This window comes from Acartia tonsa, chromosome 7 (assembly GCF_053477335.1).
Source record: "Acartia tonsa isolate MP-2025a chromosome 7, ASM5347733v1, whole genome shotgun sequence".
In the NCBI taxonomy this organism is placed as follows: Eukaryota; Metazoa; Arthropoda; class Copepoda; order Calanoida; family Acartiidae; genus Acartia; species Acartia tonsa.
This window is the reverse complement of record NC_137266.1, coordinates 45,589,771-45,614,075: the sequence shown is the minus strand read 5'-3', so window position 1 is coordinate 45,614,075 and position 24,305 is coordinate 45,589,771. Positions and strand designations below refer to the sequence as shown.

Below are 24,305 nucleotides of genomic sequence, written 5' to 3'. Positions count from 1 at the left end.
ACACCATTATTAACTTTGACTTGAAAAGGTACTCCAATTGTAACTTTACAAAGTGTTTCAAAAATAAGCCCTGTGACGTCATAAAAATGAGGGAGATGAGGGGAGAAGTGGGAAAGAAAACCCCTACGAAAGAGATGGATAATCCGTCATTTTTATGACGTCACTTTGTAAAGTTACGTCTATTTTTAAAAAATGTCAGACTGTCCGTCTTGAACATTTAGGAGAAAATGTAATTTAATTAGCTCTATCCATGTCCTAGACGGCTTCAATTTCACGTAAATATTCCGATATATATTTAAATATATATCATTCATGACGGTCAGACTGCATTTACCAGCTTATTACATTTTTTTGTGATTAATGTACATCTACTATATGTGTTTATTTCGTGATATCTTTTAATGCTTATAGGTGTTGTCATCCTTGTTTTTAATAAGGTCTGTCAATAGCTGACGTAATCATCCTTGTTAAAGATATATAACTAAAAATGATATATAAGCAAGAATAGGTATATTTATTAATTTTGATACTTTTTTAATAATATAATGATTTTAAATATTTATAAAAGTGATTAAGAATTTATGTAAGTTGTTATTAATGAATTTTTAAAATATTTTTTTATTTCAATAAACTATTTTTTTCTCTCAATCAAAAAATTATCTCTCCAGTTTTTTTAAGTTCTAAGATATCATATTAATAATTTTAAAGGGCTTTTGCTTACAAAGAATTTAAGTAATTTTTTTCTAAAATATTATAGAATTTTGACTTTTAAAAAACATAATTAAAGAATTAGGGGATTCTTGATATTTTGACTTGATTCTAAAAAAAAAATTGTTCATTTATCTATAAACCTGTCCTTATGACTGGTTACAAGAATCGATAAACTAATCACAATTAATAATAATAACATTGAATCTACACGTCATTAATAATTGAATAACAGATAATCAGTTAAAATTATATAAAATACATTTTTCGCAAGTGTTCCTTAACCCTTTAACTGTCGGGCCCTTTTTCGGATCCTTATAAGTCGAAAGGAGGGAAGGGGTCAACTTGCCCCCTACCCCATCCGCAATCTCATATTCTGATGTGGTTAGAGGGTTCTACATATCTGTGTGTGATTCCCTTGTTTAATAATGATTTCCAACTATAAGACAGTCAAGGTATATTGGGGGTCCACTTGCAAATTAGGTAATTTTACCAAAACTTAATTGGAAATGTAACTAATTGAAAGCAGGGACGTCCAAACTTTTAATCTTGAGGAGGTTAAAATTTGGGGTTTCCAAGGATTCCAAGGGTGGTAATCTAATGCATTTTTTAAAATTTTGAGGGGAGTGAAATAAGGAGTTTAAAGTTTGAGGGGGGGGGGAGTGGGTAAACACCCCTTTACCCCCACCCTTGGACGTATATGATTAAAAGCCTTATTAAATTTTGGCAAATTAATATTTAGGAAATTGAAAAGTTTTTGGAAAACAATTATAATCATATTATTCATTTGATATTTTTAGGCTGTTCACATCAACAAGTAGAACAAGTAATTCCATAAGTACCGAAGCAACAATTATCTAACAGCATTAAACGAAAATGAAACAATTCAACATGAAAAAATGTAATTAACAGTCAGTTATTATTCACTAACTAATAGCATTAACAAAAACAATTTTACATCTAAAAAGTATAACAATGAAAGCCAATCTAAGGCGTGAGGAAATTTTAATTTGATTTTTAATAATGGAAGTAAGAAGAAATGTTGAAAAGAAAGTTTAATATCTATTTGAAATAATGAATTTATATTTTTTCCTTCTCAACTATTCATTGCAGTCTTTCTTTGTCAAAAGATTTTAGAATTTTTAACAAACATTAATTCCATTTTTGGTGGTTTCCGTGAAAGTGCCTTGTCCAGCAAAAATCTCCCTTTCAAGGTGAGAGGGCTAGTTTTACTTTAGATCATGTTAGGTTATATTGGGTTTAGGGTAGTCCCGTAGGGTTAGGACACCGCAGGTATAAGCCCTGCAAGGTTAAGATCCTCTGCAGGGTTAAAACATAAAAAACTAACCCTTCTTCCCTTACTTTCAAATAAAATTATAAATAAGAAAGCGGTAGGGTTTTGTGCACGCGTGTCACTTTCAGAAAAAAGCACCTTTACTTTTTAGGGGGAGAAAACAAAGAAACAAATTCTATTATTAAATAGAGCGTAATGGAAAAGACAACGGATGCTGAATAAATCTTTCTTAAATTTGGTTGGGAGCTCATTTATGTTATAAAGAAAGAAAGGTATGTAGATTATTTTAACCCCCATTGTCCTTACCTTCACTGAATTTACTATAAACAATCCATAAATGGCAAAACAAAAAAGAAAATGTTAAAATATTTTAGTATCGTGATTATTGCTTATTATTTATTAAACTAGATGAAAAGATCACATCGTTACAATGCACAACACTAAGTTTCATTTATTATTAATTTATTTTATTTATTTACTTTACAAATTTTGTTAAAATATTTAAAAATCTACTCTTTATTCTCTAATGCATCTAGAAAAAACTTGAACTCAAATTTTAGACAAAAAATGAAATTGATGGGGAAAAAAATATGGTAAGCAATTAAAAGCAATTGGCTAAAAGTTAAAAAAATTACATACTAGAGTATTTCATGATACAAATCTATGTATTATTATATATTACCTTTAAAAAAGGTTAAACAACCTCTTAGCTATTTTTAGATAAATGACAATTAGAATCTAGACATTTAGTTTTGGTGTACTATCAATTCTGCAAAATGTTTTGCACAATACAATCATAAAAAACACTAATTTATTGCAACAGAAAAATAAAATTGCTCCTCTTTTATCAAGAACACCTAGAGTACTATTTTTTCTACTAGCGGTTGCGTCCCTAGCATTTAGGGATTCTATGTATAAAGGTAAAGGGATGAGGCAGAAAAATAGCATAAAATATTTTAAATACATAAATCTAAAACATAGCCTAAAACCAACCCCCAAACTAAAAGCTGCAGAACCCAATCAGTTCAGTGTTTTTTCTTAGATTTTAATCAACAAACAAAATCTTAATTCTTTAATAGGATTGCGCTTTTTTAGTATGCATTGCTTTGAGAATACGACATTATGCAAAATTGATGGCTCACCATTTGATTAATTAATGTTTTTTTCTTCTTCTACAGTTTTCTAAAAGGTTGAGTGTCTTATTACAACACGTAGAGAAAGAATATCGCCTCTGATAAAAACGTATTCTGAGCTGGATCTTTAAATCATTTAGTAATGCCAGTGCGGCCAATAAAACATGGATCCTTAAATCAAGATTACAGTAATGAGCGGGAAAAAACACCTTGGAAACACCCACTTGCCCATTGGCATCGCAAATTTACATTTAACACTCTTAAAAAAAGTTTTGGGTGTTTTCAAAGTATTTCCCGGCTCACCACTGCCACTTTGATTTAAAGATCGATATTTGGTGAGATGCATTTTTTTGGTGAAAAAATTTGATGCAAAATATTTTTTCTTCAGATTAAATATCCTAACATGTTAGTAAATCTTGTTAGAATATGTCAAAGCATTTTTTATAGAATAACATTTATGATAAGAAAACGTTTTTATTTCACAAAACAAATTTGGTTGATATCCAGCTTTTTTTCTATTTCATACAAATAACTTATATTATTTTTACATATTCAATACTATAAAAGCGCCTTTTAATTAATAATTATTAATACTATTATAAATACTATTTCAGACATGTGTATCAATAGTAGTGTTTATTAGAGAATATTAAAGAAAATTTAATGTAATATCCAAGTAATAATATATCCATTAATGCTATGCTACACTACACTAATAAGCTAATGGGAAAGCCTGAATTGTTGTGAATCACAATAACTCACTGCACCGGTATTGTATAACATCAACAATAACACAAGGAAGATATCTGAAAATAAAACAAGAGTGATAACGTTTAACAATAGTAAAGCTTTTTTGACAAACATATTTCAACAAATTAATAAAAATGTAATTATACAGAAAGGGATACAGGATATGAGTTAAAATAAATCTACAACCCTTTCTTTCCCTTAGATGAACAGGATATTTACAAAGAAAGAATGTTTCGAAATAGGGAATTTTTGTGAAATTGACAAACGCATTCGACATGCAGTATAATAGTTATTTCTCGTATCGTATTATAAACGGATTTCCGCGGATTTTTAAAAAGATTTTATTTATTAGTATTACAAAATATAAGTCTTAAGTCAAACAACTGTAAAACTGGTCAATTCATTCTTTTAATTAAAATCTTAAAATTAAACATTAAGATTTACTATCACACAATTGTAAGTGTGAGGAAAAACATTTACAGAAATAAATGTTGAAAAAAGTTGTGAAATATAAAAAATATGCCTACAAAACAACGAATAAGTTATTTTAAGAAAAAAAAATTATAGTTCATTTTTTTTTGGGGGGGGGGGATTTTATTAAGGAGTCTTCATTAATTCTTTTCATTAAAATAAGGGTAAACATTTACAGAAATAAATGTTGAAAAAAGTTGTGAAATATGAAAAAATGTGCCTACAAAACAACAAATACGTCATTAAGAAAAAAATGGGGAATAGTCCCTTTCGTAACATCGCCCCATAAGGGGTAATTCGTCGTAATTTTAAAATGGCTTTTTATAGGTTATTTTAGGTTAGGTTAGGTTATATTGGCCCACAGGGTTAAGTAATTGGCCCCGCAGGGTTAAAGCCCCCCCCCCCCAGGGGCTTGAAATAGCAGAAAAGCTACTGTGAAAAATACGAAGAATCGCCCCATAGGGTGCGATGTTATGAAAGGGACTATACCCAAAAAAAGTTATAGTTCTTTTTTTAAGGGAGGGGGGGGGGATTTTATCAAGGAGAGATTTCTCCTGTGTAGGGTTGTGGTACATTCGCCAAAAATGGAAACTTTGAAAGGCTTCACTTTAAAGGAGAGCCATATTAGTCTAGATGTTAGCGAGATCCTTAGGTACAAACACGCAGACAGATAAACAGACAGACATTTTATGTAAGGATAAACATTAATTAGATCAACATCAAAATCAAGCCACTTATTGTCAAAATGGTTTAAATTTTACGGACTGACTGACGGAAAAACAAAGTTAATTATAACGTAGCTTTGATACTACTAATTCTATTATTTCTCATTAAACTCTTTTGTAAGTTAACTGAAAAAAATGCAATAACCAGCCGCCCTAGGGATATTAAATAAATTATTCTCTCTGGGTTTTTAACATACATGCTATGTACACCAAGCTTATATTAGGAGCACAGCTGCTCTATCATATATCCGTTAAGGTTTACCGGAATTAGTATATATGTATATTAGAGTAAAACACTAGAGGGAGAAGGGGTTTAATAACTGTATTTCTCTATTCCAATGACTTTGTGCCGACTTTCAATTGGGTCTTTGAAAATCAACCTTTGATGGTCGGGAATAATAACACAGCCAAGTAGCAGATAACAATTTTCTAGCAGATAAAAAAAAGTTATTGGAAAAGGGGGAAATGTAGTTATCTGTATATACATCTATACAATAGATTTGTTGTATATATGACACCATGACCGAATGCTGTCGGGGAGGTGTCAGGTCGAGTCTAAGCCACAATCCGTCATACTAGAGATTGTACCAAACTCCTTATATGTCTGGCAAGTGACAATAACAGAGCGAGTAGAGGGAATGTCATAGCCCATAAACAGGTGCAACTTATTACCATGAACAGTTAGGACTTCCAGACAAAGGTCGTGCAATCAAAAGGCTGTTTGTCTGTTTGGATGGTCATACTCCAATGTCCCAATATAATAGATTATGAAATATCATTACAAGGGGATTATGCTTTGGATAAATGATCACTTTAAATCGAATAAGAATATGGTAGCGTTTATATTTCCCAAACAGACGAAGATTAAATTTTAAATCTCATATAATCAAACATTTTGTTGTAGTCTAACCTACAATAATTCCTTGATTTCCAGTAATTTTTTATTCAGAAATAGTCTTTAACAAGCAATCATAAAAAAATTGAAAACTTAACATTATTAAAAGGAAGTCTAATTTTAAACAGATATTTTTTTTGAAGAGATACTCTGTATAAAAAGTATGTAGGTTATCTACGCTAAATTTTTAACAATAAAAAATTACAACAGCTGTCAAAATATGCATCTAAATCTTTACAATAGTATTTTAGTTTTAGCAAATTGTCGGATTATTTTTTTAATTATTTTAGTAAGGAAACTTGCTTTATTAAGAAAAGGTAAATAAGAAAGGTCACATAAATAAGAGTATGTTTGTACAATTTTTGTAATAAACAAATATAATATCATTCATATTAGGTATCAAATAATTATAGGAGGTGTACTTACAAAACAACAACCAAAAATTATAAAAGTTTATACTTTTGGGGAAAGTCTTTTTTGTTTTTGTTTTAAACAGATTGAAAAGTACAGTAATTTCTGTTCCTCCTTCCGTATAAAGAAGCTAGCTCAAATTTAGATTTTTTAGAGTATATACCTACTGGTCACACCATGGTTAAGAAACAGCTGCAAAACACGTGGGGAGGTACCTCAAACCCCCATCCTAAGACATTTGTAGACGAAACAAATGCAATTTTATAGTTAAGAATAATCTTTGTGTTTTTCTTTACGTTCTTTTCATTAATTATTGATTGCTAAAGTCCTTTAATAAAAGTATTTTTAGGACAAATTCTTGAAGCGCTGTAAAGTGTCATGTGTGACGCCATAAAACTACATCTGAAAAGAAGGGATTAAAGGAGAAGTAGGAAAGATAACCCTTAAAAACTTATTTTTATGACGTCACTTTCCATCGATTCCAATTTTTTTGATTTTTGGTTGATCAAAACTAGTCAAACTTAAATGATCTAAATTAATGTTTTTGTATTTTGGCGGTTTTGGATGAGAATTATTTGCTAAAAACCATTAATTGAGATAAATATTCTTATATGCAAGTAATAGGATGAATGTCTGTCTATCTTTGTATCACAGGATCGATATTGTTATCCTTTACAGAGAAGCTTCCTATAGGTCTAGGAAAGTTATGTGTCTTTTTTGGACGATGGTACCTCTAACTTAACTTCCCATGAAAAAACCCTCGCTAAAAAATACTCCTTTTATCCTTCTTTAAAATTTTGAAGAAAACAAAAACAATAAAATTTATCAAAATCATAAAGAAAACAAAAATAAGGTGGCTTAAAGACAAAATTTTGCTCATATTTGATCAAGCAATTATAGGCTCTGTTTTTTTGTATGTAGATATTTTTAGAGAGGTATACAGGGATGTGGCCATTATCAAAATCATTCTAAATTTAAACGGGGGTGTCACCCCCCCCCCTTCCTCCCCTCCCCTCTCCATCTGCATTTTTTATATGCAACAAGTTTTTCTTCTCGAGAATAATTCCCTTCCTTGGAAAGATAAGCTCTGAATAAACATAAATAATCAATAATGCTCTTAACATACCAGAGAAAAGTATTCAAACGAAACATACTTTCCATATTTATTATTTATTAAATGAAACAGAGACAATTTCGTCCAGAACAAGCGCAGCAATAAACGCAGAAATGCCCTCAATGTTTAGTATAAAAAAAAAGTCAATAAAAGATTTTTTAACAGATAAATTATTCATACATGAAACAGAGTAGCTCTAATAGACAAGTTTAAAAGTTACCTAACATATCCAAAGGCTATTATATTCAATGGATTAAATCTCGAGTATTTTTGAGGGAAAGAAGGGTTGTAGATGAATGCAAACTACATTGTTCTATCTAGTTTATAATTACCTGATTAAAAGTTTGACAAATTATTTTCCATCGTTGGTTTCAATTGTAGACAAAGCCGTCTAAAATATTTTAATAATTACATTATTATGAAAAACAACTTCCAAATCGATCTACTATTTTTAACGTCTCCTCTTGCTAAAGGGGCGGAGGGGACGCTTACAATACATTATAATTAACTCTTTTTAAGTAAGATTAAATTAGATTCGATTGTCACTTAGCTTTCAGCAAATACAAAGATTAAAATATTGTTTTTTTTTAACAAAATAACGTGAACAGGGTTTTAACTCAGGGGTGTAAATCTAAAGTGGGTAAAAAAGGGGAAGGCAGTCTTACCCAATTTCTTTTTTAAGGGAAGGGGGTGAACACCCCCTTCCGCACGCCTATTTTTCCGCCCATTTCACTAACCTGTATATTTTTCTGAAGTTGTTTTTGCTGCCATACCATCAAGTATTTCACCACCTTAATAAAAAAAATAGGACGTGTATGTGTGTCTGTCTGAATCTTGCTATTAAAATTTTGTTTTACTTATAAGGGAAGCTTATCATTGGTGCTATGAGTGGTTTATCATATTATGATAAATGTCTAAAATAGACTAAAATTACCCCAAACCCCCAAAATATATATCCTATTATAAAATTAATAGGACCTGTGTGTATCATAGGATCTCACTAACCGTTAAATGGTTCTCCTTTACAATGTAGCTTCACATAGGTCCTGGGATAGCTTATAACAAAGGTACTAATACTATCCTCCGAAAAGAAAAATTTCCCTCATACGCTTTTTCTTTTTAAAACTAAATTTAAAATGGGAGGGTCGAATTCAACCCTTACCACTTTAAGTTCCATTAGAGGCCCCTAGGGGCGTAGCCGCTAGTATTCTATAAAGTAGGAGGATTTATACGTGAAATATCTATTTTAAAAAAAATATTATTCATAGAGCAACTTTGCAATTAGAAAGATATTTCAAAATTTGCTGATGTCAGAAAATAAAATTATAATTTTTATTCTTGGAATCTAAAATAATTTGGATTTCATACAGGGAGGGAGAGGACATTGTTTGTTAAATTTTTCTACAGCAAGTTGACTTTACATAAAAGTTACAGTATTTTTGTCTGATTGTCTCTACCGTAGGATCTCGCTAACCACTTAACCGATACAGTTCTCCTGTACAATGTAGCTTTATATATTTCCTAGGAAGGTTTATAACTATATTTGAGGAGGAGACCAACACCCCCAATTTTTTAAACTCTTTCTTTCTTTCTAAATTTCTAGTAAAAAATAGGTGGGAGGTCGAATTTAACCCACCCCCCCCCCCCCCACTAGTAGAGGGACAAAGTGACTCAAAAATCAGCCATGTGACGTCATTAAAATGAGTGATTATCCATTTCTTTTTTAAGGAGTTTTCTTTCCCAGTTTTCCTCTCATCTTCCTTATTTTTATGACGTCACATGACTGATTTTTGAGTCACTTCGTCCCTATAATCCCACGTTCACATAAACAAATGTGGGAATTATTAATCCATTGTCTTATCCCTGTGTCCCCTGAATGTTGCGCGTACTTATGAAATTCTTGTAAATTGTTAAATAAAAGATTCCCAGTAATAATGCACAGGGGGATGGCAAAGCTTAATTTAATAAGGATGACAACATCCATAAAAGCGAAGCTCTTATGACAGACGAACATTAACTCTTGTAGAGTGTCAGAACTGAATAATATGCAAAACATAAATATATACGTTTTTACAAAATTGTACATAAATTGTTGCAAAACTTCTTAAATACAGATTACATACTGACTTTTTTACGATGTGATTATAGAGGTGGTTCACTTAAAATATTGTGCCATATTGAAGTAAGATGAAGTACTCAATTTGCCAGTCCTTTCTATGCTAAAAATTTGATTAACTCAGCTGCTAAATGAGATAGGTTTCTGGCATTAAGGTAAAATTAAAATTAAGGTAAAAAGGAAAGGGGTAAAATATCTGTATGTCGCCACCCCGTGGACCCTGTGCCGACTTTCAATTGAATCTTTAAATATCAGCCAATAGCGTAGGAAATATTAGCACAGCCAAGTCGCTACATAAGAACAAAAAGCAATTTGCTAGAGACGAAAAAGGTTCCCAACACTGGATCCAAGTTGTTATCTGAATTATATATCTATATTTATAGAACCCCTAATTATATGTATTTTGTGTACTCAATCACCTAAAGAAGCAATCTTGTTATTTATTATTGATACTAAAGTTGTTTTTGACATTATTTTTCCGCTATTTTTTGCCATAATCAGATGTTTTTTACACTTAAAAATAATGAAGGAAGAGTATAATAAGATACAATACAATTTTTTTTTAATAATAAAAAAAAATTCATTTCATTATAATTATCGGAATTGATTGCATTTAAATATTAGTACTCAGGGAAAAGGCTTTTTTAATTAGGTTTGGTTAAGTAAAGTTTAGTTAATTATACAATTGAAAACTATTTTAGAGGGGGGGGGGGGCGTGAATGGGTTCTACTTAAATGATTATATCAGTATGGTTACATAAATGTTAAAATAAAATTGGTTTTAAAAGAAAATTGGACCAGCAGTTTTTTTTTTTAAATCCAACAATTTTAATTAAATTTTTAAAAAGAAATTTGTGAACATTTGGGATATAAAGATATATCAATTGAAGATAAAATATATAATTATGGAAGGCGTACAGTAGTTAATGAATTAATCAAGACATCATTAACTTTTTCATGATCAAATCTTCTAGCATACTATAATGGGATAAATACATCTACATATTTATCTAACTATATATCTAACTAACTATCTATCTATTTAATAATTTTTCTGGTCAAATATTCTAGCTTACTCTAGATGAATAAATACATCTATACATCGTCATCTATCTATCTATTTATTTACTTTTTCATGGTCAATTCGTCTAGCTTCTACTAGAGGAGTAAACCCCCATCTTTCTATCTATCTATCTTGCTGTCTATCATGCCATCTATTTTATAAATCTTCTAGAAATCTCCACCAATCTACCTATCTATATACTTATTTACTTGTCCATGGTTAAAACCTCTCGCTTCCTCTAGAGGGGTAAATATATCTATATATCTAACCATTTATCTATACTATCTATTTATTCATCTAACTATCTATCTATATATTAACATGTTCATGATTAAATCTTCTCGCTTCCTCTAGAGGAGTAAATACATCCATCTATTTATATATCTAACCATCTATCTTTCCATCTATCTATCCATCCATCTAACTATCTATTTATATATTAACCTGTTCATGGTTAAATCTTCTAGCTTCCTCTAGAGGAGTAAATACATCCATCTATTTATATATCTAACCATCTATCTTTCCATCTATCCATCAACCTATCTATCTATATACATATTAACCTGTTCATGATTAAATCTTCTAGCTTTCTCTAGAGGAGTAAATACATCCATCTATTTATATATCTAACCATCTATCTTTCCATCTATCTATCCATCCATCTAACTATCTATCTATATATAAACCTGTTCATGGTTAAATCTTCTAGCTTCCTCTAGAGGAGTAAATACATCCATCTATTTATATATCTAACCATCTATCTTTCCATCTATCTATCCATCCATCTAACTATCTATCTATATATTAACCTGTTCATGGTTAAATCTTCTAGCTTCCTCTAGAGGAGTAAATACATCCATCTATTTATATATCTAACCATCTATCTTTCCATCTATCTATCCATCCATCTAACTATCTATTTATATATTAACCTGTTCATGGTTAAATCTTCTAGCTTCCTCTAGAGGAGTAAATACATCCATCTATTTATATATCTAACCATCTATCTTTCCATCTATCCATCAACCTATCTATCTATATACATATTAACCTGTTCATGATTAAATCTTCTAGCTTTCTCTAGAGGAGTAAATACATCCATCTATTTATATATCTAACCATCTATCTTTCCATCTATCTATCCATCCATCTAACTATCTATCTATATATAAACCTGTTCATGGTTAAATCTTCTAGCTTCCTCTAGAGGAGTAAATACATCCATCTATTTATATATCTAACCATCTATCTTTCCATCTATCTATCCATCCATCTAACTATCTATCTATTTATTAACCTGTTTATGGTTAAATCTTCTAGCTTCCTCTAGAGGGGTAAATACATCCATCTATTTATATATCTAACCATCTATCTTTCCATCTATCTATCCATCCATCCAACTATCTATTTATATATCAACCTGTTCATGATTAAATCTACTAGCTTCTTCTAGAGGAGTAAACCCCCATCTGTCCTTGGCCTCAGCGTTCAAATTACATTCCTCAAGCAGAAACTAAACAAAAGAAAAAATGTTATATAACTAAAGTTATTATGGATGCATGTTAATCAGCAAATTCAGTTATGACATCTTTTCCTTTAATACCATTTAGTCCTCATCAACAGTTAAAATTTTTAATCGATACAACTAATCTAAAAACCTATTAGTACATCTTTAAGTCTGTTAATTCATTTGCATTGGTTGCAACTTTTTTAGTGATTTTTGTCGTCGACTATTTCTGTAAAAGTGTTCAAAGCTGATATGTTATCGACATCAATTTTGGGTTAATTTAACTAATATTTATGACGTCATAATTTTTCGCAGTAAAACTTTGACCTTATATCTAACATATTAACTAGTTATCATGTTTATTGATGTAAAATATCTCTAAAACTGCGTTTGCCTTTCAGAGAAACTCTTATTTATTGTTTTAGGTTAAGAACTTATGCAACTGTAGAATCAAACGTAAACCTAAGAGTGACTATTAGACTATAAAAGTTGGAAAGATTTTTAATCAATATAATAGATTTGAAATCTGCATAAAATTTTAAGGATTTTTATAAAATTAGTTTTTTATATAATTCTTTATTTAAAGGCGCAAATACAAATTAAGTTAAATAATTTTGAGATCTGTGATTGGTGGATTGAAAACTATCTGCGCTCTGATTGGAGAAGCTTAAGTGACGTACATCATTCAACCAATTAGAGCGTAGGTAGTTTCCAATCCAGCTATCCTATTGGTCAAAATTTATTAACCTTAATCGTATGTGCGCCTTTAAATAAAGAATTATATAAAAAACGAATTTTATAAAAAAAATCCTTAAAATTTTATGCAGATTTCAAATCTATTATATTGATTAAAAATCTTTCCAACTTTTATAGTCTAGTGACTATGTCCTTTGTCGATATAATAACAAAATAAAAGTTTAACATGGTAGTATGACAAACTTTAAGAATTTTTAGTTAACCAACGCGTTTGAAGTTAAGTGTTCAATTTTCCTCTAAATTGCCTTTTGATCACAACATATTTATACAGTCTCAAATTTTCAGTGTTACTAGGGATAGGACAACAGACATGAAAACAGCCGCGTGCACAGGAATTTACCATGAGGGGTTAGAATCTTAAGAGACTGAAAATTTAAATATCTATCATTAAAACCCTTAAGTAATAAGTAACTTAATGCAATATTCCGTCGAACAATAGACGAATAAATACCTATAAAATTATTTTTTTATTGGGAATAGTCCCTTTTTGACATAGATTCTTAAGGGGCGTTTCGTCGTGTTTTAACAATAGCTTTTTTCCTATTTCTATCCCGTGCGGGAGGCTCTAACCCTGCGGGGACAATTGCCTAACTTTGCGGGATAATCACCTAATCTAACACAACAAAAGCGACTGTAAAAATATGACGAAACGCCCCTTAACTGGCGATTTAACAAAAATGATTAAACCCGATTTTTTTCTTAAATTTTTGCCATATATTTGTATTCTTTTGTGTTATATAAAGTTTAATAATATGCAGAAAATTCAAATAAAATATGTCATCAAATTACAATATTCAATTTCAGGTTCTTCGTTATACTATTATGTAAAAAGTATTTTTTATGACTCCAATTTTTGAAAAAAAATTCTAAATTGTAAAAAATTTCAAATAAAAATAACTTTAAATCATCCAAAGAGAAAACTTCTTTGTACATCAGATCTAAGTCCAATGAAAGTTATAAAAGTGGGGAAATACCAAAACAGAAGCAATTCATTACTATACAAATGTCATGCAATTAAATGGTTTGTTTTAGCTGTAATCAACAACTTTTTTTATTGTTAAAAAAAAAATATTCGTAAAGGTTTCGTGATTTTGGGAGGCAACTGCACATTACATCATATCAGCCCACCAAATATTATTTATGATTTACTTCGCTTGTTGGCTATACCTTATTACTGATGGTTTAGCAGTCTTTACAAGATTGCCAATACCCAGGGTCCCTGAGAGGCGAAAACAGCCAACAAACCATAAAGTAGACTTCACTCTTCGCATGCATTTTATAATTAGCGGCTAGATACAGCTGCGGATGCAGCTGTCGATTTCTGATATAGATTTACATACCTTTACACAATCAATGTGTCCTTCGGCAGCTGCCAAATGCAAGGCTGTTCGGCCGTCATAGTCGCATTGGTGTAAATCATACCTCTGAAATATTTAGAATAATATGAAGTGTTTATAATCAAAGTAGTAAGGTTTTTTGTCGATAACTATAGAACCAATTAAGTTAGCGATGTTTGCGAATCTTCGTATAGGCCCTGTGATGGTTTCATACTATTTTTTTCAGATTAAAGTCTTTGGGTGGTTTTAAACTATTTTCTATCCCCTCTCTCTACCCCTTTGAATACAGAGCCCCTATATTCTTAGGGCATAGTCAATAGTGATAAACAAAACAATTTACAATCTTTCTAAACAAAATAATAGCAGTTATTAATTTATTCCATTTAATTATATACAATAATTACAGGAGGTCTTTGAGTATGTCTGTCTGTCTATATGTGTGTATCAAAGGATCTCGCTAACTGTTTGACCGATATGGTTTACTTTACAGTTAGGCTTCTGTAGATTGTGGAAAGATTTGTAACTATTTTTTTCCTTTTTTGGATGGTTGTGTCATTTTCTTTTTCCCTCAAATGCCCCTAGAAGCCTATAGGGGGCGTATTGCAAATATAAAAATAATGTATAACCACCTGTAGTTTAAATCTTCTGATAGCTGTTAAATCTCCCGTTGTAGCTGAGTAAAGCATACTCATAACAAACTCTTTCTTAGAATCATATCTTAAATAAACAAGAAATAGTCTAAAATATAATTAATAAGATTAAATTCTTTTGTCCATCTATCTTTAATGCAAGAAGATTAATTTCAGGTATATTAAGGGAAGATAATTATTAATACAACTTCAATACTTCATTACCCCTTGTGTAGATTAAATTATTGGTTGAAATGTTTAGGTACTGCCAACTAGATCTAACTAATAAAGATTTGATAAAAGTACCCAAAGCTATGAAATAACAATTGAAGGACCATATTTTTACCCAGTCCAATGTCCAATCCCTCCTTGGTTAATAAAAACAAATAAACGTTCTTTTTTAAAACTTAATGGGCTTTAAAGCTTCTAAATATTAGTTGATGGTTTTTGACCAATGGACATTTGCTTTATAACGCAATTTGTCCGTCCTTAAAAGTATGGCTATTCTAGTTTTATGCCTCGCTTCTTAGAGATGTTATCGTCTTTGTTCTAAAATTAACTAATCTATGTAATTTCTTTGTGTTTTTATTTTTTATAAATCAAATTTTTAAAACCTTGAATTAATTCTATCAAAATATTTAAATTAATTTTTATATAGAAGACATTGCTACTTTTCAATATTTGTATAACCTAAAAATGTATATAAATATTAATGTAAATAGTGTTTAAATCGTGCTTTACATCAATTGCAGGAGAGGACAAATATAAACATAATATGATTATAATACACTTAAACATATCTAAAGTGCCATTTTGTTACCTTTTCTATTTTTTACCTATAAGAACTAACTAAAAATAACATTTTTAATTAAGGTTACGTTGGGAAAGTTTTATGATAAGCCAGTTTGGATGGAGCTACCCGTTAGGGAAATATAAAAACGCTTTCAAAGTAATATTTTTTCGTATTTATATTGCAAAACACATTTTTGACATCGCTGCTTTTAAACATTCAAGTCCTTTTTAAGTACTGTGATTGTTAAAGGGTCGTCAAGATTCATTTTTGATATTTATACTCTTGTAAACATGTACAGAAGCAATAGTAATGTTATTATTGGTCTAGTCTAACTTATGTTAGGTAAAGTTGGTTACAGGTCAGACCATCAGGGTTAGGATAACCCACATGAAGCAAAACTGCTTTACAAATATATAAAAGAATGTTAGCGACCTTGAACAATAAAATAATAACCAGGGAGGGAAAGGACAATAACGGTTAAATTAATCTCATTCAAAACAATGTTTAAAACTACTGAAGGTAAAAATTGACAATTTGGAAATGCATTTCATGTATTTTCCATAAAGTTGGGTGTAACTTTTTAGCCAAATGCTGTTATTAAGTCAAACTGTTCTTAATATGGGCAGTTGACTACAAATTACACCAATTTTACGGAATATACGCTAAAAAAATTACCCCCCTTTATCGCCCATTGTCCTATCCCTGTGCACCCCTGCTGGTAAGACATACTTGTGCTTTCTAGGATCTACTTTGTTGGATGCCTGCAGGTCAAACCTGTGGAACTGGAACTTCTCACTGAATTTCTAAAACAAAATTCATTAGTATCCTAATTAAAGTAGTAAGGGTTTTTTGTCTAAAGCTTAAGATCTTAATGACTTCTGAACCGATTGGGTTCTATCATTTAGGAAAACATCACATAGGTCCTGTTATGGTTTTAAGCTCTTTTTTATCCCCTCACTGGCCCATATAATGAGCAGATCAAGTCAAGCAGACATTGTTCGGGGAAAAGTCGCTAGTTAGTAATAAAGGGGGTCAACTTTTAGGTATTTTCCGTACAGTTATGTGTAAGCTTTAGGTCAAATGCCCTTATTAAGTCAAACTGTTCTTTATTAAGTTAAACTGTTCTCAATGAATAAAATTTTTATAGTACCTATTAAAAATTACGTTATACTGGCCTACCATTGGTCAATTTAAATGTAAACTGGACTGTCATTGGTAATTTAGTCTGTGTATTTGCCTATTATCATAGGTAAATTTTATTGTATAACGTGATTTGTTTTTAACACTATAAATAGTTAATTGACTGCTTCACTGTTCTATAGTTAATACTGTACCTGTGCAAAATGACCGCCACGCACAGTGTTACCCAGCTGATCCAGTGGCGGGCTCCAAAGCCCAATACCCATAACATTGGGCACCACTAGAACTAGGGCACCTGACACTCCGCTTTTAGCTGGTAAACCAACCTAAAATAATTTGCATTTTTATTAGAGATGATGTGGAAATTGGACTATAATATATACCAAACTTTTTGTATATAAACTTAATATCTAGTTTTTTAGATAAGAAACTTTGGTGACTTAGATAGTGTGGAACAGACCTTTAGTGTCCAAAATTTTCAACCCATAAGGTGTATTGTATTAATATCAATTTAAATTAGCCATCCAATGTATTATTTAATTGTGTCTAAAGGTTTTGTCACATTTTCTATAAATCTTTCTAACTGAGTATCTATTTATAGATCGATCTGATAATCTATCTATCTCTCCATCTATCTACTTACCTTGAAAGCAAACTGTCCACTATAGTTATAAATGGCACACGAGTGCATGTGAATTTCTTTTTTCTATTGAACTAGATAACTAACTAACTAGCTATCTAACTATCTACAATACATATCTATCTACCTTGAAAGCAAACTGACCACTATAGTTATACATGCCACACGAGTGCATGAGAATTTCTTTTTTCTTTCAAACTAGATATCTAACTAATTATCTACCTGTCTATCTACTTACTTTGAAAGCAAACATAGTTATACATGCCACACGAAATAGATATCTAACTAACTAGCTATCTAACTATCTACAATACATATCTATCTACCTTGAAAGCAAACTGACCACTATAGTTATACATGCCACACGAGTGCATGAGAATTTCTTTTTTCTTTCAAACTAGATATCTAACTAATTATCTACCTGTCTATCTACTTACTTTGAAAGCAAACATAGTTATACATGCCACACGAAATAGATATCTAACTAACTAGCTATCTAACTATCTACAATACATATCTATCTACCTTGAAAGCAAACTGTCCACTATAGTTATACATGCCACAGGAGTGCATGAGACTCAATGCATCTCTCACAACTTCTGGCCGAATAATCTAAAATGACATAATCATTAAGATCCTAGGAACGGCTTGTCTTTATACACATAACATATGTTTTAAAGTGTAAACGCGTCCTATTTTAGGACCCTGTGAGTTAATTTTATATCTTAAACCGCGTTATAACAAAAGACTTTATTTGTTTGTTATACTATGCTGCAATATTCTTTCTGACTAAACTTATAACTATTCATAGTATGTAGGTATGTATCAAGTTAAAAAATTAGTCCAGAGAAGTTTTTTAGCTGTTAATAATAATTTAGTAATAATATCTTAGAAATACTGTATCTTTATAGATAAAGGGCGCTTCAGGTATCCTAAGTAAAACATGTGTATTTAGATAAACGAACAAAGAAATATATTTTTACACTACTTACATAAATAAACAATAAAAAAGAAGTACTGTTATTTAACTTATCGATATAACTAAAAAAAAAAAAAGATACCATATACATTTACAAAAACTAAGTTTTGAAAATGTAAATGAATATATAATAATGTTGAATAATATAAACAAAAGGTTTAAACAGCAATTTAATCGATTTGAATTTAATATGAAATTTTAGCAAACTTAATCTTGAAATATCTAATGATTTATTAAAATTAAAATCTCCTTTGATTCTATTTTACTAGAAAATTGTGTGTGTGTTTTTTACATGTAGGTGAAAACATCCGTATAATATGTAATGTATAGGTATTTGAGAAATAAGGAAGCAAATTTGCCAAAAATGTGGAAAATTTTTCCATTATTTACAAATTATATTAACTTATCACACTGTGCTTTCTAAAAAAGAATGATTAAGACAGTAAATTAAAGATATGAATTTTAGTTTTCAAATCTGTATAATTTATATAGATTGAAATGACAGGTAAAAAAATTTGTTGCAACTCATTAAAAAAATAATGTCAAAGAATGAAATAATTTAGGTAAACCTTTAGGTTAAAATTTTGCTTTTGAATGTCTCCTCGTCCTCTTTCTCTGTTTTGGATGCAGAATCATAATCAGTTAAAATGAAAATTTGTTTCTTGGTTTGTACATATCAACTAAAAAATCTTTAAAAAAAACATTATAAATTTGCATATACAATATGTAACCCAAAAATTTATTTATTTGAACTTTTCAAAATATGATGTCAAACCCATAAGCAATTTTTTCTCAAGAAATCAATAGAGTGGTCCAAAAAGTTTTATAAACACGCTCGTTATGTTCGTTGACTAAAAACCTTTGAGGATTTTATTAAGTCTGGATCGGGTTGTAGAAACTAGTGTCCAAACCATTCCACCAATGACTTTTAAGATTACAAATATAAACCTTTTCGTAAGAAGTCATCAATTGGTTTTTCGTTTTTTTATTTGTAAGTGTCTCCTAAAACTTAATGTCTCCCAACGCACAGCTTGTTATTAAACGTATCTCCGTGGTCAGCTGAACTTGAGTTTCCGATTGTGACATAGTTTCCTCATCCTATCTCAATTTTTACTACTAGTTAAAAAAGCTTCAAACTTTTTTTAAAAATTTAAATTTGTAAAATTAAAATTTTGAATATATAATGTAAAAATCGTTTATACGTTATATCGCTTTTCCCTTTGACCGGAGTAGCTGAAAATAGAATTTTGCAATATTTGGGTTATCTGCTGCACAACTCGAAAATTAGGGAAGAAATAGGCAATCAATTTTTAGTTGATCATCTCAGTAGAAAATTTTATCTCTCATTCATGAATTACAAAATAGTATAGAAAAAAATAACAATTATTTAACTTAATCGGTAAATGGAAAAATGCTTGCCATATATACTTTAATTTATATAATAATGCGTCTGCACCCTTAGCTTATAGGGGATCTGTACTCGAAGGGTAAAGAGGAATAGAAAATATATTAAAACCATCCTAAGACTTTAAATAACAAGGAAGGCAACATTTTTAAATCTAAGCTCTGAAGCGGTAGGACAAATGGACATTAACACTTGTAAAGTGTCAGAACTGAATAATCCGAATATAAATGTAAAAAAGTCGATATAAAATTATAAGTAAATTTGTTGAAAAACTGCTTAATTACAGGATAATGTTTAAGGTCATACTTACATTTTTAGGACTTTATTATAGCGATGCTAATATTTCTTTTTTTGGGAAAGGGGGTGGGTTAGTCCAAAAAAATAGCTTAAAATTACCGCAGGTTACCAAAATCTTAAGCTTCAAACAGACGGACGGCAAACAGACATCATTCTACTTTGAATTATAGATATTTGAATGCTAAGATCTTTGAAAATGAAAGGCTGACAGTTTTTTAAGAAGCTTTATTTTTGTATTAATTGGAAAGGTCCACATAGGCTTAGAGACGCAGCGCTTATTATTGTGGTATTCGGCAACCGTGAGCCATGCCTATGGCACCCCTGACCGGGGTTCGGGGAAGGGCCAACGGCCCTCCCCCGAGTCCTGGGGAAGGGGTCTGCCGACCCCCTCCCTATACCTAAAATTAATGATTGAATCTGACAGCCTTATTATGGTTAAGCTGCATTGTTAATTCCCCCCACCCTTCCCAGGGATGGGGGATCATTATTGCCCAAACTGACTATTGTATATGTATTATATTGCTTTTATTTATGATTATTTATTCCTATCTGTGTAACTATTGTTTGTTGTATATAGCTTTAGTAATCCTTAGACCTTCAATAAAGGGACAACTGAAATAGATGTTGTTTGTTATTTAGTGATTGTTAGAGAAGCGTAGCTTCTCTATAGTAAGGTGTCCACGTCTGTTCACACTGCCGTAGTCTAATTGAACTCTGGTGTCTGCCATTTATCCTCGGCGGATACCACATTATTACATAATAATATTAACTAAATATCTAATCTCTATTGTTCCCAGACAAAGGTAAAATATTGTCTGATTAGATTAAAATAGGAACAAGAACAATTGTATCATATAACAGCCAATAAAATAAAAAATTAAATAGCTAGATTTTATCGTAATCCTAGCTAGGAAATTAACAATCGAACCATAATAGATAACCATTCCTTTAATTACACTAAATTTTGCTTAAAATAAGTAACTTTGCATTGTTTTTAATTACGCCCTATTTAGGCCAAGGCATTCTCAGTTCTGTTCAGTAATGTCACGTGACAGACAGATATATTAGATATCATTTTTAAAGTCTTAAGCATGACACGGTGTGGTCTAAACTCGAACTAGACACTTTGTTATCGTTTTCCTTTTTTCAATATCCTAATAATAAAAATATTACATTAAATTTTATATTCAAGCATTCTACATTTTTGAAATTAAGCAGATTAGTATATTTGATATTTTTTATATTTACTTAGGAAAGCTTAGCAGTATATAATTATAACACGTATTGCATGATAAGTATAATTAATCTGTATAGGTGCTTAATTATAAATCATAATTAATAAATTTATTCCTAGCAAAAAAATTGTACTTTGTAAGAAAATAGTATCTTCGCCCTTAGCCTCTAGGGTTTCTGCATAGCCTTAAGATATATTTCTTTTCCTTTGTAGAACTAGAAAGAATTTACAACGTAACTATGCATCTATATGTACCTATGTATAATGTGACCTAATTTTAGGAAAGAAAGAGAGAAATATACTATATCGAGGTTTCGTGGTTTTCATGTATATAAATTTTATTATTTTTTTTTATAATTAGTTGACTAGATGTTTGTTTTGTATGATCTCTTAACCAACTTTAAACAAAGAATCTCTTTAATTGCCCGACTTTTGTCTGTATGTCCTGACTGTGCAAGGTATTTAGTTTCGCCTATTTGGGACAGTCTTTTGAGACCTCAGGGCGCACAACTATTTCAAAAAAAAACAGGGGACCGAAAAATGGACTAAATTCATACAAGGTTACCCAAAGTTTCATGTGCATCTATTCGTTGGCTCAAAAACTGTGGTTACTTTTATTAAAATTGATTTGTTAGTTGAAAACGAGTAAAACTAGAAGTGTCAAAACTTTTCAAAAAACAATTGTTATCTATAGAAAGGGTAATTTTGTTTACCATCATGACTAACCTGTTCATTATTTATAGGACACCTTCCCCCGTTGGCCAGAGTTGCTCCCATCATTGCCAGGCTCTTGCAGGTCACCTCCATAGAGCACGTCTAGATATATATAAAGATAGATAGATAGATAGATAGATAGATAGATAAATAGATAGATAAATAGATAGATAAATAAATAGATAGATGGATAGATGGATAATTAGGTAGACATTTGTGAAAATTCTTTAAAATGGAGAACTTAGTTTGATGATTTGCGAGATCTTAACAAACAAACAAAAAATCTTACTACTTTATAGGATACTAGTGTCTGCGGCCCTAGCATCTCTAGTCTTTGTTTTCTAAGGAACACGAATTGGGGAAAAAAAGCATTAAACTATCCTAAGACTTAAAATTAAACCTAGAATTAAAATAGCCTAAACCCATTAATAGGACCTATATAAAGCTTCCATGAAAAAAGGAGAACTCAATAGGTTCAGAAGTTATTGAAATCTTAAGCTTCAAACAAAAAACCTTACTACTTTTAATCATAAGATAGTTGTCTTTGTCTGTGAGTTAAGTGGCACTTTACACTTCCCACATATATTCATATTCAAAGATTGAATCAGAGAAAAAGGAATAAATAAATTATAAAAATACAAAACGTTGCCCCAAAGATCACTAAAAAATCATCTGAAATTACCAAATATTTTTTTATATTATTCAGCTTTTGGTTACGGCAAATCACTTAAAATTGAAATTGCAAAGGATTGCCTTTCCCTTTTTTACCCACTAATAGTTTCACAACCCCCCAGTGAATCACTGTGCACGCCACTGGAATAAACCTAAACCACAGCCACAAGAAGAACAAATATCTGATTCCGCAACTAAAACGCAATCTGTTAAAGCAAAGAAAAAAAATACAAATTTCCCTTTTTTAGCAGGCAAAACCGCAGCTGCCTTGGAGTTTATAATTTGCCGATTTGGCGATAATGGCCGCTGTCTATAGTGCCCTAGCAAAATAGGGATAGATGTCACCACTTTTGACGTGCCTATTCTATTAACGTCATAAAATACCCTATACCTCTTTTCTTTTCCTCTACTATCACGTAGCCAAAGACGATGCAATTTATCCCCATTTTGCTAGGGCACTATAAACAGCTATTAGTGCGGCTACCAAGCCTTGATACAGAAATGTTTTAAAATATAAAACTTGAATCTAGGTCATAATCACACTTCTAGGTTCAGTATTTAAACAAAGTAACAAATTTGTCTAGAACATGAATAGCAAATGCTATATTATTAAGACCGGTTTTGAGCCATACTTAAAAATCATGTTTTATAGACAATTGTTAAATTATAATAATAAAATTGATTGTTCTGATGTCGGCGGCATAAGTCCCCTCGGAGACAATAAACTTGGACTTAATCTTATAATTTCATTCCACTATCCGCGGAAAGCTGTCTCATCTTTTTATCAACGGTTTACTTTTTTCGCTGTGCTATTTTTGGAAATCTGTAATTAATTAGTTTTGTTTAACTTTTAATAGCAAAGATATTATATAATTCAAAAGTGAATGTCTGTCTGAAACACGCACTCTCATTTGTTAGCTTAGAAACTTTAAGGACTTTTATTAAATGTTGTTGAAGCTACAATAATAGAATAGTTCCTAATAAAATATGACGCCATACTTTTAAATTATCAATGATAGGCTAGTATACATTTTACCATTGTTCAATATAAATGTATACTGGCCTTTCATTGGTCATTTGTATATCATTACCCAGCATCTACTAAAGTGGTTTTGTTTCTTTAGAAAGGTCGCATTGACATGTCGTTAATTTTCAATACGTCTTTTTTGTGACGTATTTAAAGAAAAAGACTTATTAATATGGCCTTAACTGTTTTTTATTTGCCATTATTTTTCTAAAAAAAAGAAATTACAAATTAATGCCTAATTAAATATAAAAATTAAGGTTGTTTCAATACGTCATTTTGTATTTTTTCCACATATTAATATATATTGTATAATTACATATTAATGTTACAGTAAATGAAATAAATAATGCGGCATTTATACGTCCTTATTGTGTAATGTGTCATCTTGATTAGTTAAATAATTTTCAAGAAACTTTAGGAAATAAGGAAGAGTTCAGAAAAAATTCTGACATAATTATTTTTAGATATTTTTTTCTTCTTAAAAACTAAAAGTTTG

General features: G+C 30.5%; 1 protein-coding gene across 2 annotated transcripts in view; it reads right to left on the bottom strand.

The window, feature by feature from the left end:
* Positions 1-2,450: 2,450 nt before the first annotated feature.
* Positions 2,451-24,305, bottom strand: part of LOC145323851 (glutaminase kidney isoform, mitochondrial-like) — a 51,540-nt gene continuing 29,685 nt past the window's right edge. For both annotated transcript variants that reach the window (XM_080166430.1, XM_080166433.1), the window contains 10 exons: positions 22,123-22,212; positions 18,007-18,093; positions 17,036-17,167; positions 16,431-16,504; positions 14,909-14,996; positions 14,283-14,366; positions 12,100-12,192; positions 8,239-8,292; positions 7,834-7,892; positions 2,451-3,941 (listed from right to left, as the gene is read on the bottom strand). In XM_080166430.1, coding sequence (XP_080022556.1) covers positions 7,854-7,892; positions 8,239-8,292; positions 12,100-12,192; positions 14,283-14,366; positions 14,909-14,996; positions 16,431-16,504; positions 17,036-17,167; positions 18,007-18,093; positions 22,123-22,212 — 741 coding nt within the window. In that variant the 3' untranslated portion in view covers positions 2,451-3,941; positions 7,834-7,853. The remainder of the gene's footprint in view (positions 3,942-7,833; positions 7,893-8,238; positions 8,293-12,099; positions 12,193-14,282; positions 14,367-14,908; positions 14,997-16,430; positions 16,505-17,035; positions 17,168-18,006; positions 18,094-22,122; positions 22,213-24,305) is intronic.